This window comes from Microcaecilia unicolor, chromosome 13, assembly GCF_901765095.1.
Source record: "Microcaecilia unicolor chromosome 13, aMicUni1.1, whole genome shotgun sequence".
Classification (NCBI taxonomy): Eukaryota; Metazoa; Chordata; class Amphibia; order Gymnophiona; family Siphonopidae; genus Microcaecilia; species Microcaecilia unicolor.
Window position 1 is genome coordinate 63,067,476 of NC_044043.1, and position 19,599 is coordinate 63,087,074.

Here is a 19,599-nt window from a genome sequence, read left to right on the forward strand (position 1 = left end):
GTCTCCTCCACCGCCGCCCGTTTGACGGCAGAACCGCATCGGGACTCCACAAACACGTCTCTTACTGGGGCGTTGAATTCTATTCTGTATCCATCTCTGATCAGGTCCAGAACCCACTGATCTGAGGAAATCTTGGCCCACTCCTCGACAAAGAGGGAAAGCCATCCTCCGATGACAGGCATCTAGGAGAGGGCCGGCGCACCATCATTGAGAGGGTCGCCCCTGAACTCCTGGTCTTGAGCCACCGGCTGCGGAACGCTTGTCCGAGCGAAAGGAGTTCCTCTGCTGACCACAGGCACGAGAAGTGAACCCAGCAGAACGCCCCAGGCGGTACCTTCTAGCTTCACGGAAGCGAGGTCTGTATGAGGAGTGGACCGCCTGGCCCTTAGAGGAAGGCCTCTGCCTATCTTCGGGCAAGCGCTGGGGTTTTGGATCACCCAGGCCTTTCACAATTTTCTCTAACTCCTCACCAAATAGGAGAAGTCCTTGAAAAGGCAACTTCACCAACCTTTGCTTAGAGGCCATGTCCGCTGCCCAGTGTCGTAGCCACAAACGGCGGCGAGCCGCCACTGCTACTGCCATTTGTTTAGCCGAAGCTCTGACAAGGTCATAAAGGGCATCAGCCAGAAAGGACAAGGCCACCTCCATCCGCGGAGCCACATCCAAGAAGGGCTCCGCTCCATCTCCGGGCTGAGCCACTGCCTGTTGCAGCCAAGCTAGGCAGGCTCTCACAGCATAACAGCTGCATGCAGACGCCCAAACAGTGAGACCTGCAATTTCAAAGGACCGTTTCAACGCTGTTTCCAGCCTACGGTCTTGAACATCCTTCAGGGCAACACCTCCTTCAACAGGGAGGGTAGTTCTCTTTGTCACCGCAGTGACTAGGGCATCCACTGTAGGCATTTGAAAACGAGCCATATGTCCCTCACGCAGAGGGTATAACTGCCCCATAGCCCTGGAAACTCTCAAAGGTCCCTCGGGGTCAGCCCACTGAGCCGAAACAAGCTCTAGGATGGAGTCATGCAAAGGGAAGGCCCAAGCAGCTTTCTTGGTACTAGCCATCCTGGGATTACCCGAGGAGGCCATGCCACTGTCAGGATCTTCAATCGAGAGGGCCTGCAGGGTATCTGAAATAAGCGCTGGCAGCTCATCACGGTGGAAAATCCTCACCGCGGAGGGATCATCCAGATCCTGTGGTAAATCCGCACCTGACTCTGGTTCCTCAGACCAAGAACGTCTGTCAGAGTTCTCCAAATCCTCACACCCCGACCACAGGGGGGGGGGGGGGGGGGGGGGGGGGGGGAAGGTGCACCACAATCTGAAGGGGAATTAATCCTTCTGCGCTTATCTTTAGGCCAAGCATCCGGGAAAAAAGCCTCACTGGGCAGTCCCAGGCCAGAATCCATCGGGGGGGGGGGGGGGGGGCAATCAGAGGAGCCTCAGGCGACCCTTGAGGAAGGGCTCTTTTCATCATGTATGCTTTATGCAGCAAAAGCACAAAATCCGGGGAGAAAATCTCACCCTGGGCACCCAAATCCTGTCCGGTGCTAGCCACTCCTGAAATAACCTCATCTCGAGGTGCCCCACCCGGCTCAGGTCTCTCAGTGTCCACGGAGGCCGCGCCATGCGGTGTAAGCAAAATGGCGCCCGCTGCCAGCTCAGAGCGGGAATAAACATTGCTCGCCATGCTCGGGCCGGCTCCTACGCAAATACAGAACGATTTACAGAGCCCTGTTGCTGATTTACGCTTGCCACAAGTGGAACAGCGCTTTACATTGTCCGCAGCCATCGCCGAAAACGGCGGTAAAATCCAAAATGGCGGTTTCGCGCCAAAATCGCCCCGATCGCGGGCCCACCCCGGAGGAGTTGGAAAACACTCTTACCTCAAAGGATCTAGTGTAAACTACGATCCTGCTGAAAATCAGGTCAAAAACCTCTGTTCCAGCATCTCTGCGTTTAAAAACGCGACGCGACTTTTTTTTTTTAAGCTGTGAGGAAAGCAGAGGTATTGAAGACTCCGGAGGCTCAGATGAGTGGGAAAGGCAGGGAAGGGCGAACCTATATGCCTGCATCCACTGTTGGTGGGTAAGGACAGGGAAAGCAAGGCAATATGTCCACATCCACAGAGGTATGCGTAAGGCAGGGAAAGGGCTAACGTATGTGCCTTTAAAGTGAAGCTGCTATAGCCTCCAACACCCCGGTTAACAACTGGCAAGCCAGGAACCACCTCCCGGCAGATTTTTCTGGAGCTCGAACAAGCTGCAGCCACCCTGCTAAGGGAGATAGAGAATACTGAAGAGGCAGTGGAGCTAGCTGGCCAAGAGGGCACTGTGAAAGTTTGAGTGCTCTCTATCTCCCCTGCTGGTTGATGGACATAACCCATACGTAATGGCTTCATCTGCTTGATGACAAGGAAACAACTATTTTGTCTCTCAAATTCCCCTGTTCTTTGTGTTTGTTTTTTTCCCTGTGAGGAAGAAGGGGGGCACAAGAGCTGTCCAATTCACAATTTGAATCAATTCACCGATTCGTTTTAGGCGAAATCAATTTGTTTTCACAAAAAAAAAAAAAAAAAAAAATCAAGAGTCCCGATTCGGGACCTCCCTACATCACCCAAGCCACCGTTTCTCTAAAGCAACAGCAGTTGCAACAAAATAAGGTAAACTCACCACAGGGCTGGACTGACTTCCTACTGGCACATCAAATTAGCAGGACTGGAAGTCATACCAATGGAGAATCCAGTCCCGCGGGAGTTTAGTTTCTTTTGCCACTACCGCTGCTCTAAAGAAGCAACAGCAAGCAGCAGGGGTCTCAGGGTAGGAGGGGAGGAAAGAGGGGGCAGACTGGATTGGGGGAGGGACAGACGGCAGATGCTGGATGGAAAGGAGAGAAAAGGAGGATAGATGTTGGATGGAAGGGGAAAGAGGGCAAGGGGGTGGGGAAGGGAGATGCTAGTCCTGGTGAGGAAAGACAAGAGGGGAGGGGAGACAGAATAAGGGAAGAAGTTGAACATAAGGAGAGATAGGGACAGCAACAGAGATGTGATGCTGGACATGGGGAGGGGGATAGGGACAAGAGGGGTGTTGCTGGACAGGGTAAAAATAAATATACAGAGAGGGCAGATGCTCAAACAAGCAGGAAGATGGGGCAGGGACACAGAGAGGCACTGAATGATGGCCATGAACAAAGAAATACCAAATGGACCAGAAGACTCTGGCAAAAGAGTTAAGAGAAAACAAAGAAAAATGGAAACCAGAGACATGATTACAGAAAATTAAAAGACCAGACCACAAAGGTAGAAAAATGAATTTTATGTTCTATTTATTGATAGTAGCCTTATGAACTGAATTGAATAAAAAAAAAAAAGAATGAGTGAATTGAATTGAAAACATTCGCTGAATCAGACAGCACTACCTGGTACCTCCAGGGATAACCCAGAAATAGGCACCATCTTAGCCTATACCCCCAAGCTCAACTGAATTAGGAAAAACAAAACTGTGCCACATCCGGGCAAGCAGCCAGAGAGAGGCCAGCGACCTTCCCTCGAAAACATGCTAAGGTTTCCAGTTGAACACGCAGGGAATTAAAGGCCAAGCCTTTTTGTAAACCATCCTGCAAAAAGTCAAGTATCGGCGAGACAGAAGCCCGCATGGGTGTAATCGCTTTAGAAGCACACCAAGCCTCAAACTGGCGCCAAATCCTGGCATAAGCCACAGAAGTGGAACGCTTGCGGGCCTGTAGGAGAGTAGAAATGACTTTACTGGAATATCCCTCGTCTCTCAATTGCGCCCTCTCAATAGCCATGCCGTAAGACCAAAGCGGCAGGCGTCCTCCATGGTCACCGGGCCCTGTGACAACAGGTTCGGTACCAGAGGTAACGGCAGGGGATCCTCTACCAGCATCCGCCAGATGTCCGCATACCACAGCCTCCTGAGCCAATCTGGGGCAATGAGAACCACCTCTCCTTGGTGGAGCCGAATCCACAGGAGTACTTACCCTATCAAGGGCCACGGAGGGAACACATACAGGAGGCCCTGAGGCCAGGGTTGAGCCAAGGCATCCAACCCTGCCGAGCGAGGATCTCTCCATCTGCTGTAGAAGCACGGGACTTTGGCATTTGTGCTTGCCTATTTGTCTACTTCCACATCGGGGGCCGGGTAAGGCAGGGAAAGGGCTAACCTATTTGCCTTTAAAGTGGGCACCATCAGCCACAACACCCCTGCCACAACTGGCAAAAGCACAGGAGCCACCCCAGGCAGATTTTCTGAAGGAGCTTGAACAAGCTGCAACCACCCTGCTGGGGAGATAGAGAATACTGAAGAGGCAGATGGAGCTATCTAGCTGGCCATGAGGCACTATGGTTTTTCAGTGCTCTCTATCTCCCCTGCTGGTTGATGGACACAACCCACTCGTAATGGATTCATCTGCTTGATGACAAGGAAAAGGGTAATGGGGGGGGGGGGGGGGCAGATTTTGGAGATAGGGTAGTTTGTGGGGGTGTGGGGTGATGCAGCATTGATGCGGCAGTTTGTGGAGTTTTGGGCAAGTTTCAAGGGGTAATGTTTTCATATGTAGCAATTTGCATGGAAGGGCAGTTGCGGGGGAGGTAGGGAGCTTACTGCAGTGGTGAGGCAGATTCAGAGGTTATTTTGGGGCAGGGCAACTCTCGAGGGTTAGAGCAGTTTGCAAGAGATTGGTGCAGCTGTGAGCAGGTAATTTACGGGATAAAGCAGTTTGGAGGATGGAGAAGCAATTGTGGATGTACTTTTTTAGGAATGGCAGTTTGTGAGGTGGTGAGACAGTTATGTGGACACTTTTTGAGGATGGGGTCAGTTTGTACAGGGGGAATATTTTGAGATGGGATAGATTGGGTTGTGGGAGCACAGAATAGGGAGATACAGTTTGAAATGAGAAATTCCCCAACTGCAATTTTGCACTAAGAGTCTGTTACAGAAACCAGATCTCCTACCACAGAAATGCATTAGGCCATTTTTTTTTTAAAGAGGAGGAGGGGCTTCTATTTCTAAAATTCCCAGTCAGATTTGGTCTATTTTCAAACATATGTGTCGTCTTACTGCTTTTTCTCTCATGCCAAATTTCATCCCATTCCTTTATTTTTCTAAAGTTATCTTACCCCTGGACAGCCACTCAACCCCCTTTTTTATAATTCTTTCTAACTTCTGTTAGCTTGGAAAGAACCAAAGATTGGAAGCCCTGCCAATAGAGCTCATAAGAGCCAGAAACAACTGTTGCTATTAGAAAAGAAAGAGGCCTGGGGTTCTCCTAAAAAAAAGAAATCTTTCTTGGCAATTTGGGATCCCTATATTCAGTCGCTTTCACATAAGGCGAGGAGCCTAATATTGAACAATACATGATTAAGAAGTTCAACGGACATTGGGAGGGTGAATAGAAGAGGTTAGTTGAGAGGGTTTCCTTCTTACTGCATGCGCCGGATCCTGGGGGAGGGGGGGGAAATCACCAGGTTTCACCTATTTATCCATGTGGGTTTTTTTTTTATAAGTACATAAGTAGTGCCATACTGGGAAAGACCAAAGGTCCATCTAGCCCAGCATCCTGTCACCGACAGTGGCCAATCCAGGTCAAGGGCACCTGGCACGCTCCCCAAACGTAAAAACATTCCAGACAAGTTATACCTAAAAATGCGGAATTTTTCCAAGTCCATTTAATAGCGGTCTATGGACTTGTCCTTTAGGAATCTATCTAACCCCTTTTTAAACTCCGTCAAGCTAACCGCCCGTACCACGTTCTCCGGCAACGAATTCCAGAGTCTAATTACACGTTGGGTGAAGAAAAATTTTCTCCGATTCGTTTTAAATTTACCACACTGTAGCTTCAACTCATGCCCTCTAGTCCTAGTATTTTTGGATAGCGTGAACAGTCGCTTCACATCCACCCGATCCATTCCACTCATTATTTTATACACTTCTATCATATCTCCCCTCAGCCGTCTCTTCTCCAAGCTAAAAAGCCCTAGCCTTCTCAGCCTCTCTTCATAGGAAAGTCGTCCCATCCCCACTATCATTTTCGTCGCCCTTCGCTGTACCTTTTCCAATTCTACTATATCTTTTTTGAGATACGGAGACCAGTACTGAACACAATACTCCAGGTGCGGTCGCACCATGGAGCGATACAATGGCATTATAACATCCGCACACCTGGACTCCATACCCTTCCTAATAACACCCAACATTCTATTCGCTTTCCTAGCCGCAGCAGCACACTGAGCAGAAGGTTTCAGTGTATCATCGACGACGACACCCAGATCCCTTTCTTGATCCATAACTCCTAACGCGGAACCTTGCAAGACGTAGCTATAATTCGGGTTCCTCTTACCCACATGCATCACTTTGCACTTGTCAACATTGAACTTCATCTGCCACTTGCACGCCCAATCTCCCAGTCTCGCAAGGTCCTCCTGTAATCGTTCACATTCCTCCTGCGACTTGACGACCCTGAATAATTTTGTGTCATCGGCGAATTTAATTACCTCACTAGTTATTCCCATCTCTAGGTCATTTATAAATACATTAAAAAGCAACGGACCCAGCACAGACCCCTGCGGGACCCCACTAATTACCCTCCTCCACTGAGAATACTGGCCAAGCAAACCTACTCTCTGCTTCCTAACTTTCAACCAGTTCTTAATCCATAATAATACCCTACCTCCGATTCCATGACTCTGCAATTTCTTCAGGAGTCTTTCGTGCGGCACTTTGTCAAACGCCTTCTGAAAATCCAGATATACAATATCAACCGGCTCCCCATTGTCCACATGTTTGCTTACCCCCTCAAAAAAATGCATTAGATTGGTGAGGCAAGACTTCCCTTCACTAAATCCGTGCTGACTTTGTCTCATCAGTCCATGTTTTTGTATATGCTCTGCAATTTTATTCTTAATAATAGCCTCCACCATCTTGCCCGGCACCGACGTCAGACTCACCGGTCTATAATTTCCCGGATCACCTCTGGAACCCTTCTTAAAAATCGGAGTAACATTGGCTACCCTCCAGTCTTCCGGTACTACACTCGATTTTAGGGACAGATTGCATATTTCTAACAGTAGCTCCGCAAGTTCATTTTTTAGTTCTATTAATACTCTGGGATGAATACCATCAGGTCCCGGTGATTTACTACTCTTCAGCTTGCTGAACTGACCCATTACATCCTCCAAGGTTACAGAGAATTCGTTTAGTTTCTCTGACTCCCCCGCTTCAAATATTCTTTCCGGCACCGGTGTCCCCCCCAAATCCTCCTCGGTGAAGACCGAAGCAAAGAATTCATTTAATTTCTCCGCTACGGCTTTGTCCTCCCTGATCGCCCCTTTAACACCATTTTCGTCCAGCGGCCCAACCGACTCTTTGGCCGGTTTCCTGCTTTTAATGTATCTAAAAAAATTTTTACTATGTATTTTGCTTCCAACGCTAATTTCTTCTCAAAGTCCTTTTTTTGCCCTCCTTATCTCCGCTTTGCATTTGGCTTGGCATTCCTTATGATCTATCCTGTTACTTTCAGTTGGTTCTCTTCTCCACTTTCTGAAGGATTGTTTTTTGGCTCTAATGACTTCCTTTATCTTACTGTTTAGCCACGCCGGCTGACGTTTAGTCTTTTTTCCCTTTTTACTAATACGTGGAATATATTTGTCCTGAACCTCCAGGATGGTGTTTTTAAACAGCATCCACGCCTGACGCAAGTTTTTTACTCTGCGAGCTGCTCCTTTCAGTCTTTTTTTCACCATTTTTCTCATTTTGTCGTAATCACCTTTTCTATAGTTAAACGCTAGCGTACTTGATTTCCTAGTTTCACTTCCTTCAATGCCAATATCAAAACCGATCATATTATGATCACTGTTATCAAGCGGCCCTCGTACCGTTACCCCCTGCACTAGATCATGAGCACCACTAAGGACTAAGTCTAGTATTTTTCCTTCTCTTGTCGGCTCCTGAACTAGCTGTTCCATGAAGCTGTCCTTGATTTCATCAAGAAATCTTATGTCCCTTGCGTGTACAGATGTTACATTAACCCAGTCTATATGCGGGTAATTGAAATCCCCCATTATTATTGTGTTGCCCAGTTTGTTTGCGTCCCTGATTTCCTTTAACATTTCCGCATCCGTCTGTTCGTCCTGGCCAGGCGGACGGTAGTACACTCCTATCACTATCCTTTTCCCCTTTGCACATGGAATTTCAATCCACAGTGATTCCAAGGAGTGTTTTGTTTCCTGCAGAATTTTCAATCTATTTGATTCAAGGCTCTCGTTAATATACAATGCTACCCCTCCACCAATCCGATTCACCCTATCACTACGATATAATTTGTACCCCGGTATGACAGTGTCCCACTGGTTATCCTCCTTCCACCAGGTCTCAGAGATGCCTATTATATCTAATTTTTCATTTAGTGCAATATATTCTAACTCCCCCATCTTATTTCTTATTTCTTATTTCTTTGTTGTTGTTCTAGACAGAATGGGAATTAAACAGATATAATGGATACACTAAGGCGAGGGGAGGGGGGAGATATACAGTAGCCTGGATAGTTCTCCTTCATCACTTCTGGGGGCCATCAGAGCCTAGGCCACCAGGAGTATAGATGAGAAGAATATACTACAGTGAAAAGGAAAAGCATATGAGCAAAATGGCGATCCCTTGTTTTACAATTATAAGCAATCTTATATTTGAAGTTTGGGAACACCACTGTTGCGGCAAGGTTAGATTGGAATGTAGCCTGGGAAGGGTAGGAGGGGAAGGAGGAGGGGGGTAAAAGACGAAGAGTTAAGGGGGTTGGGAATGGGGGGGAGGAGGGGAGTTTAAAAAAGTATAACAGTTGTTTATTGAAGAGATGAACGTTATACATCTACAAAATGTTATGCTGTACTGGAAGATGTATGTGTATATTTGGCTGAAAACTCAATAAAAACCGTTTAAACATAAGAGCCAGAAACAAAGACCTGTGGATGAAGTCTTACAAATTAAAATATGACCACTGTACCTATAAGTATGTGGTGTATCACAGCCACCACATGCTCCACCTAATCCATGACCTTCCTGTGCATAGGAAGTCTGCAAAGCAACTGAAAACTTATGGGATAAAACTTGGCATAGATGAAAAATGAGAGATAAGACATTAAGTTCTGACTGGACCATGGATTCCAGCATATAAAACGTACATACAGTGAAATATAACAGTTTGAAAGGAGAAATTTTCTGCCTTCCTTTCTGGTTTCTTCCTCTCTCTCTCTCTCTCCCCCCCCCCCCCCCCACCAACTACTGCCTTTACTCTCCAGAATTACTTTGCAAAAATTTACAAGCACCGGAAGCGTTAACCCCCACCCCCCGACGCTGACAGACAGCACTTAAGCTTTTCCGCCATAGCGGAGTTAAACGTGCATGCGCGTGCTGGCACCGAAGCGGTTCGCGCTCTTTTTTTTTTTTTTTTTTTTTTTTTAACTATAGAGCCGGTCCGACGACTAGTAAAAACTAAACGAAGTACCCCCAAGATCCGAAACGCTGTCAGAAGGCGGCAATTAAAGCGGACCCCCTTTGTCTTTTTTTTTTTTTTTAAACAGCTGATCCAAGCAAAGTGAAAAAGCACACACACCGGACTGCCACAGAGCTGCCTGCTCGTTAAGGACAGTGGGGAAAACAGTTAAATCTCCTTTTTATATATCTATCTCTATCTATATATATATTTTTTATTTTTAATACTGGCTGCCTCTCCCAAAGGCAAGACACCTTTACTTTGAAAGGGTAGCCCTTCCCTTACCTATCATTTTCCTGTTATTGCCAAACAGAGGGAGATGGGGAGGAAGGGGGGGGGGGGAGGGACTCAGGGCACCCGAGTATAACACCCCAGAGGCTGAAAATTAACAGCTTAATACCAGAACAAGCCTCTAACAGAATTTCCTTGACACAGAATAAAGAAGAAAGCAATATGCCAATAAAGAGAGACTAATGGGCTCACTTCCTACCTGCTGGGAGACTGAGAAAATACTGGGGCTACGGGCACATGACCAGGGCTCTTATTGGCTCTCTAGAGTCATTTTCTCAGTCTCCTCCTGTTGGAAGGCGTGCACAACCCATCAGTCCAATCCTGGGCCGGGCCGGAGGGATGCTAAGGAATTTGCAATTATCCAACCTCCAAAATTATCCCACTGCAACTGCCTCCATTTTCAAATCTACTACACATACAACCCCCCACCCCTAAAACTTTCACCCCATCCTATGCCCTTCAATAACCTCCAAAAACTTCCTATCCAGTTACCAATTTGCTCTACTCCCTTACAACCACCTCTACTTGGCCACACTCCCCCCAACCAATCTACTCCTTAACTTCCTACCATCTTTCCCTCATGAACAAAATTGCCCCCTCCAAGTCAAAAGACACAGACAGCTCAGACACACATACACATCTCAAAGGCTTGTAGAGTGAACAATAGCACTTTACATATTGTTTTCACTCACTTTAATGCTTATCAATAACTATGTAAAAATGATTTAGCTCCCACTCAATTATCCTTGTATTCATATAATTCAAATGTCCATATAGCAAATACATTTATCCCAGTGACCTCAGCGTGAACCAATGAAGGGTGTTGTGCTGAAATGATTGTCATACAGTAAAGTTGACAACACGCACAGCTGAGGTCACTGGGATAAATGTATTTGCTATATGGACATTTGAATTATATGGATACAAGGATAATTGAGTGGGAGCTAAATCATTTTTATATGTGAAATTGAGGTCCCACTGAATATATAGGAGCCAGTGTGATTGTTCTATCAATAACTATGCCCACTTCTGCCCAGTCAGTGACAGCAAGCACTGTGAAGTTTATAATTTGGTACCTTCCAACCAAACTGCCATAAGGAGTTACTGTTGCTACTGTAGCTCAGGCCAACCTCCTGCTGTTAAACATCCTAAAGTTGCTACCTGCAGCAGCTCTAACCATTCTCTTCTCTCAAGCCTTTTGTGAGCTGGGGTTGGGAAGAAGGAGGCATAAGGAAGGGGAACAGGTTGAAGAGTCATAGGGAAAAAGGACAAAGATGATAAACAGAGCAAAGTAAAGTAAAAACAATAAATGAAGAGAGCAAAGCAAAAACAAAAACCAAGGAAATAAAGTGAAAGCATAAAGGGGAAAAAAAACACAACCTTTTTCTATTCTCTAAAAATTATGGCTGATGCCTTTTCTAAACCTCTGGTAAAACCCATATGCTTAGATACTACTATTGTAAGTCACCAAAATGAAGCACATTAGCTACCTTTCTCATGTTTTTAAAATCCTCTTTCTGTGGTACAGCACACTATAATCAAAAGAAAAACAGTTGGGTACTTCATTTTCTCACCTTTTGCCGATATTCCCGGATCATTTTGAGTTTATCTTCTCCACCTTTGTTCTCTTCTTTCTGTTCAATGCTGCTAATTATTCGCCACGATGCTCTTCTGGCTCCAATAACATTTTTATATGCGACAGACAGTAGGTTTCTTTCTTCCACTGTCAGCTCCAAATCCATTCCTGCAACTTTCTTCATAGACTCAACCATTTCTGAAAAGAAGAATATTTACAAAGTAGTATTTTACAACATCTGTTTTAACAAGTCAATTGCTCCTACTGCAAGCTATGTACAAGTTAAACACAACACAAGAACTAAGTTGTCAAACTGGGTCCATCTACCCAGTATCCTGTTTCTAGCAGTGGCCAGTCCAGGTCACAAGTGGTCTATCTTATTTATTTATTGCATTTGTATCCCACGTTTTCCCACCTCTTTGCAGGCTCAATGTGGCTTACAATACATCATGAATACTGGAAATAATAAGAGAATATACATTTGGTTTTACAGAAGGATTTTGGGTTACATGGTCGTGAAATAGAAGATAGTGGTATTGCAGAAGACACTATCAGACATTAGAAATACAAGATAGTGGTATAGCAGAAGACATTATAAGATAGACGCATTACGACGTTTCTGGGTATATTTGGAGATTTTTACGTGTGTTATCTTTGTGGTATATCTTGTCAAAGAGATGAGTCTTCAGCAGTTTACGGAAGTTGGCCAGTTCATAGGTCGCTTTCAGATTGCGTGGTAGCGCTTTCCAGAGTTGCGTGCTCATATAGGGGAAGGTAGATGCGTGCATTAATTTGTATTTCAGACCTTTGTAGTTGGGAAAATGAAGATTAAGAAATGTTCGAGAAGATTTTTTTTGCATTCCTGGGTGGCAGGTCTATTAGGTCTGACATGTAGGCTGGAGCAGCTCCATGGATAATTTTATGAACTAGGGTACATACTTTGAACGTGATTCGTTCTTTGAGCGCGAGCCAGTGTAGTTTCTCTCGTAGGGGTTTCGCACTTTCATATTTTGGTTTTCCGAATATTAGTCTGGCTGCCGTGTTCTGGGCTGTTTGGAGTTTTTTTGAGTATTTGTTCTTTACAGCCGGGGTACAGTGAGTTGCAATAGTCCAGATGACTGAGTACCAGTGATTGTACCAAATTGCGGAAGACGGTCCTTGGAAAAAATGGTCTTACTCTTTTTGATTTCCACATTGAGTGAAACATCTTTTTGGTTATGTTTTTCGCATGATTCTCAAGTGTTAGGTGCCGATCAATGGTGACCAAGAATTTTTAGGGTGTCCGAGTTTGGTAGATTTAGTTTTGGTGTGTTGATGGTGGTAAATTTGTCCATGTTGTGTTGCGAGGTGAGTACTAGGCATTGCGTTTTTTCTGCATTAAGTTTCAACTGAAATGCATGATATGTACACTTTGGTTGATTTCGTTGGAAATTTCACTTAGGTCTTGTTTGAATGGGATGAAGATCATTACATCAGCATATTTGTATGGGTTGAGGTTTTGGTTCGATAGTAGTTTGGCCAAGGGTGTCATCATTAGGTTGAATATGGTCGGTGAGAGGGGGGATCCCTGTGGAACTCCGCATTCAGGTATCCATGTGGCTGATGTAGTCGAATTTGCTGTCACTTGATATGAGCGTGTAGTTAGGAACCCTTAAACCAATTGAGAACGTTGCCTCCGATACCGAAGTATTCGAGGATGTGTAATAAAATTCCATGATCAACCATGTCAAAGGCGCTTGACATGTCGAATTGTAGAAGGTAAAATTATGTATCATACCTGATAATTTTCTTTCCATTAATCATAGCTGATCAATCCATAGACTGGTGGGTTGTGTCCATCTACCAGCAGGTGGAGATAGAGAGCAATCCTTTTGCCTCCCTATATGTGGTCATGTGCTGCCGGAAACTCCTCAGTATGTCTATATCCAAGCTCCATCCGCAGGACTCAGCACTTAGAGAATTACACCCACAAAGGGACACTCTGCCCAGCTCACCACCGCCGAAACGGGGGAGGGGAATTAACCCAGCTCATCCCCACACAAGTGGGGGAGGGGAATCCGTCCAGCTCATCCCCGCGGAGCGGGGCAGGGACACCACCCCGCCGATGCGGGGGGATCTGGCTTATCCTGCAACCGCAACCGCGGGAGGAGCTGACTGACCCTAACACCGCCGAAGCGGGAGGGGTACAAAGCTGCCCTACAGCCGCACGAAGCGGGAGGGAGCGCCGGCAGAATTTATGTCTCAATCCAGCCCCGTAAAACGGAGGGGAGAGGAATGCAGCAGCTCACTGTAACACAAACTCGTCTCAACTCTTGAAGAATCCAATTGAAAAAACTTGAACACGAAGTCCTCCTGAACAGGAACTGAAGACTAAACTTGAATCTGAAATGCAACCAGAATATAAACAGTACAGATATCTGGGAGGGGCTATGGATTGATCAGCTATGATTAATGGAAAGAAAATTATCAGGTATGATACATAATTTTACCTTCCATATCATCATGCTGATCAATCCATAAACTGGTGGGATGTACCGAAGCAGTACTCACCCAGGGCGGGACATTGAAATCCCTGACCGCAACACTGAAGCTCCAAACCGGGCCTCCGCCCGAGCAGCCACAGTCAAGCGGTAATGCCTGGAGAAGGTATGGGCCGATGCCCAAGTTGCCGCCTTACATATCTCTGCCAAGGAGACGGACCCGGCCTCTGCCATCGAGGCCGCCTGAGCTCTAGTGGAGTGAGCCTTCAGCTGGATAGGCGGCACCTTCCCCGTGGCCACATAAGCCGCTGCAATGGCTTCCTTGACCCATCTTGCCACTGTAGGCTTAGCAGCCTGCAGACCCTTACGAGGACCTGCAAACAGAACAAACAGATGATCCGATTTCCGGAAATCATTGGTCACTTCCAAGTATCTGATGATGACTCGTCTCACATCCAGATATTTGAGAGCAGCGTATTCCTCTGGGTAGTCCTCCCTACGAAAGGAAGGGAGACAGAGCTGCTGATTCACATGGAAGCGAGAAACAATCTTGGGCAGGAAGGAAGGCACTGTGCGAATAGTCATTCCTGCCTCAGTGAACTGCAGAAAAGGCTCTCGCCATGAGAGTGCCTGGAGCTCGGAAACTCTTCTGGCTGAAGTGATAGCCACCAAAAAGACTGCTTTCAACGTCAGGTCTTTCAGAGATGCCCTCGACAAGGGTTCAAAAGGCGGCTTCTGCAATGCTCTTAGCACCAGGTTGAGATTCCACGCAGGCACCATTGACTGCAGAGGAGGGCGCAGGTGATTAACTCCCTTGAGAAAACGTACCACATCTGGCTGCGAAGCCAGGGAAGCACCCTTCAGGTGGCCCCTGAAACAAGCCAGAGCCACTACCTGGACTTTAACGGAACTGAGCGACAAGCCTTTCTCCAGACCTTCTTGCAGGAACGCCAGCACTGAAGAAATTGGAGCAGTGAAGGGAGAAAGTGAGCCTGCTTCACACCACGCTGCAAAGGTACGCCAAACCCTGGCGTAAGCAGTAGAAGTAGAGCGCTTCCTCGCTCTCAGCATAGTGGCGATGACCTTGTCTGAGAAGCCCTTCTTCCTCAGACGCTGCCGCTCAATAGCCAGGCCGTAAGACCAAAGGGGGAGGGATCCTCCATCACCACGGGACCCTGATGCAACAGGCCCTGCTCCACTGGCAGCCGCAGAGGGTCGTCCACTGAGAGCCTGATCAAGTCCGCATACCAGGGACGTCTGGGCCAGTCCGGACCCACCAGGATTATCCGGCCCGGATGCTTTGCCACCCGGTCTAGTACCCTACCCAACATGGGCCAGGGCGGGAACACATAGAGAAGCTCTTGGGTCGGCCACTGTTGGAGAAGAGCATCTACTCCCAGAGATTGAGGGTCCCGTCCTCTGCTGAAAAAGCGCAGCACTTGGCAATTGGCCGATGACGCCATCAGATCTAGGCTCGGCTGGCCCCAGCGCTTCGTGATGTCCAAGAACGCCTGAGCCGATAACTGCCACTCTCCGGGATCCAAGGTATGGCGACTGAGAAAGTCCGCCTTGACATTCATGACTCCGGCAATGTGGGCAGCTGACAGCTGTTCCAGGTTCGCTTCTGCCCACTGGCATAGATTCATGGCTTCCTTGGCTAGAGGGGCGCTCTTGGTACCTCCCTGGCGGTTGACATAGGCCACAGCCGTGGCATTGTCCGACAGGACACGTACTGGCTTCAACGCCAGTACCGGGAGGAACTCAAAAAGCGCCAACCGAATGGCTCTGAGTTCCAGGAGGTTGATAGACCACTTTGCCTCTGCAGGAGACCAGAGCCCCTGCGCTGTCCTTCCCAAGCAGTGGGCTCCCCAGCCCGTCAAAGAGGCGTCCGTCGTGACGACAATCCACTCCGGGGTCACAAGAGGCATCCCTGCAGACAACTTGTCTGTCTTCAGCCACCAGCTCAGCGCCTTGCGCACTGCTGGGTCCAAGGGAAGGCGCACAGCATAATCCTCCGACACCGGAGTCCAGCGCTGCAGCAGAGAGTGTTGTAGTGGTCTCATATGAGCCCTGGCCCAGGGCACTATTTCCATCGTGGCCGTCATAGAGCCCAACAGCTGCACATAGTCCCAAGCCCGAAGCGGAGAGGCTACTAGGAACTGGTCCACCTGAGCCTGAAGTTTGACAATACGATTGTCCGGCAGGAACACTCTGCCCACTTGGGTGTCGAAGCGAACTCCCAGATACTCCAGGGACTGAGTCGGGCGCAGCTGGCTTTTCTCCCAGTTGATGATCCACCCCAGGGAGCTCAAAAGAGCAATCACCCGGTCCACAGCTTTGCCGCACTCTGCATAAGAGGGGGCTCGGATCAACCAGTCGTCCAGATAAGGATGGACTTGTACTCCTTCCTTTCGCAGGAAGGCCGCGATGACCACCATTACTTTGGAGAAGGTCCGCGGAGCAGTAGCCAACCCGAACGGGAGGGCTCTGAACTGGAAGTGTCGGCCCAGGACTGCAAAACGCAGAAAGCGTTGATGAGGAGGCCAGATGGGAATTTGCAAGTACGCTTCCTTGATGTACAAGGATGCCAGGAACTCCCCTGCCTTCACTGCCGCTATAACAGAGCGGAGAGTCTCCATGCGAAAGTGCCGAACTTTCAAGGCCCGATTGACCCCTTTGAGGTCGAGGATAGGCCGTACAGAACCTCCTTTCTTTGGTACCACAAAGTAAATGGAGTAACGTCCCTTGGCACCGGAACGACCGCACCCAGGCGGATCAGATTGTCCAAGGTCTGCTGCACTGCCACAGCTTTGACCGGAGACTTGAAGGGAGAGAGTACAAACCCGTCTCTTAAGGGTCGGCAGAACTCTAGCTTGTAGCCGTCTCTGACGACTTCCAGCACCCAAGCGTCTGAAGTTACCCTGGTCCACTCGCCCAGAAACGAGGACAGGCGTCCTCCAATCTGCACTGGGCCATGGACCAGGACCCCGTCATTGGGTACAAGACCCTGGGGGAGGACCGGAGGGCGCACCTCCGGGACAGCGGTCTCTGCGAAAGGAATGCTGCTTGGGGGAGAAATTCCTCTTGAAGGAAGAGGGGGCAGAGGAGCCCGACTTGCCCGGGCGGTACCGACGGACTTCCTGAAACCGTCCTCTGGAGATACCGGGGCGAGCACTGGCCCGAACCCTGACCTCTGGTAACCTCTTGCCCTTAGACGTGCCGAGATCGGTCACAATTTTGTCCAGCTCGACCCCAAAGAGCAGCTTGCCTTTAAAAGGCACTTAGCCAGGCGGGACTTAGAGGCGTGGTCAGCAGACCAATGTTTCAGCCAAAGCCACCGCCGCGCAGAGACTGTCTGAGCCATACCTTTAGCCGAGGCTCTCAAGACATCATACAGTAAGTCTGCCAAATAAGCCAAGCCCGATTCCAGGGCCGGCCAATCAGCCCTCAAGGAAGGATCCGAGGGGGAAGCCCGCTGCACAATCGTCAGGCATGCCCTGGCCATGTAGGAGCCGCAAACTGAGGCCTGCAAACTTAAGGCAGCCGCCTCGGACGACCTTAAGGCCGCCTCCAATCTTCTGTCTTGGGAGGCCTTTAGGGCCGTGCCACCTTCCACCAGCAACGCCGTTTTCTTAGTCACCGCAGTGATTAAAGAATCCATTGTAGGCCAAAGAAAGGCCTCCCGTTCACTTTCAGGCAAAGGATAGAGGCGGGACATAGCCCTAGCCACTTTGAGGCTCGCTTCCGGGACATCCCATTGAGCCGAAATTAAGATGTGCATGGCATCATGCACGTGGAAGGTTCTAGGCGGGCGCTTCGTCCCCAGCATAATGGCGGAGCCAACAGGGGCTGAGGGAGAGACGTCCTCTGGAGAGGAAATCTTCAAAATGCTCATGGCCTGCACTAACAGGTTGGGCAAATCCTCTGAGCGAAAGATCCGCGCTGCAGAGGGGTCATCCGCTCCATCCGAGCAGGAATTCGTCTCCTCCAAGGAATCCCTAAAGGACCGTTGGGAGAACTCAGATACGCTGCCCTCATCTACATCAGAGGAAACAGAGTCCGAAACAGAGTCCTCTAAGGCCTGGGAATCCACCCGAGGGCGTTTACTTCCAGGGGCCTCAACCCCTTTATCGGACAAGGGAGAAGGGGCAGCGTTTTGCATAAGGAAGGCCTGATGCAGCAGCAAAATAAACTCGGGGGAGAAACCCCCCAGACTGTGCACTTCAGCAGCCTGGGCCACAGCCCTAGACGCACCCTCAACCGGCGCTCGCAAGAGCGGGGGAGAAACATGCTGCGCATCCAAGATGGCGTCCGGCGCGACACTCCGCGAAGGAGCCACGCGGGAAGAACGGCGCTTAACTTTAGCCGCTTTTTTGCCGTCGCCCAAATCAAGGGCGGCCATGGCATCAACGTCTCCCAGCTCAAGGGCGGCCCAAGAAGAAGCCGTCCGAGCAGAGTGGCCGGCCAAGATGGCGGAGGCGAGCAGCGGGGGATGGGCGTTTATGGCGGGAAAAACCGCCGCACCGGAGGAAGACCCGGGACACTGACCGGCCTCCGAACTGACACCCAACAAGGTCGAATCAGACTTTAAGACCCCCACATCCCCGCTAGAAGCGCACACGCGGTCCGGGGAGCGATTCTTCGCGCCCTCGCCCTCCGACGCCATAGGCCACGTGGAGATCGATCGGGGAACCCCCTGCCCGCTATAAAAAGGTAAAAATTACCTGCTTCTCGCTCCGAGCTGTAACGACCTGGTGTCCCAGTGAGTAGCTGCAATAAACGTCGAAATAAACGCCTTTAAGGACGTCCAAAATTTTTTTTTTTTTTTTTTTTTTTTTTTAACGGAGCCAGCGGGAGGGGGGAGAAAAGGAGGGACCTGGCGCCACCAGGTTTGCACTTGCTCAAGAGCAGCCCTCAACCCCAGGTACTCAACAAAACCTAAAAATTAGGCTTGGAGACCTAGCCAGAGCTGCTGCTGTGTGTGACCACCACCTGCTGAGATAGAGAACATACTGAGGAGTTTCCGGCAGCACATGACCACATATAGGGAGGCAAAAGGATTGCTCTCTATCTCCACCTGCTGGTAGATGGACACAACCCACCAGTCTATGGATTGATCAGCATGATGATATGGAAGTAGTATGTTCTTGACTGTTGCTATCATTTGTTTGAATTTGGTCATAAGCGTAACTAGTACGGTTTCAGTACTGTGATTAGAGCGAAATCCTGACTGGGAGTCGTGTAGTATTGAGAACTTGTATAGATACTCTGAGTTGTTTGGTCGCCATCCCTTCATTTTGGTAATTAAGGGAATGGATGCTACTTGTCTATAGTTAGTTAATTCATTGGCATTTTTCTTTGCATCTTTTGGTATGGGGGTGAGTAAAATGTTTCCTTTCTCCCTTGGGAAGAGTCCATTTTGTAGCATAAAGTTCACGTGGTTCGTTAGGTCTGTTATGAATTGTTGAGGGGCCGATTTCATAAGGTTATTTGGGCATATATCTAATTCGCAATGAGATTTGGCGAATCTTTTAAGCGTTTGTGAGATGAGATCTTCTGATAGTATTTCAAATTTAGTCCAAATCCTGTCTGCTGGGTATACTCCGGGGTCTGGGTCTAGGCAGTCTAGGAGTGTAGTGTATTCGATGGGGCTAACAGGTATTTTGAGTCGCAGCAGTATGATTTTCTCCTTGAAGTATCTCGCAAGGTTGTCAGCTCCTGGTGTGTCTTTGCTGTTATTCGTGACTGGTGTGG

The 19,599-nt window shown here is 48.5% G+C and overlaps 1 protein-coding gene across 1 annotated transcript in view; it reads right to left on the minus strand.

The window, feature by feature from the left end:
• The window catches only part of YWHAE (tyrosine 3-monooxygenase/tryptophan 5-monooxygenase activation protein epsilon), a 147,780-nt gene that overhangs the window by 109,290 nt on the left and 18,891 nt on the right, over positions 1 to 19,599 (minus strand). Inside the window, exon 2 of the mRNA XM_030185580.1 lies at positions 11,364 to 11,563. Within this exon, the coding sequence (XP_030041440.1) occupies positions 11,364 to 11,563 (200 nt within the window). The remainder of the gene's footprint in view (positions 1 to 11,363; positions 11,564 to 19,599) is intronic.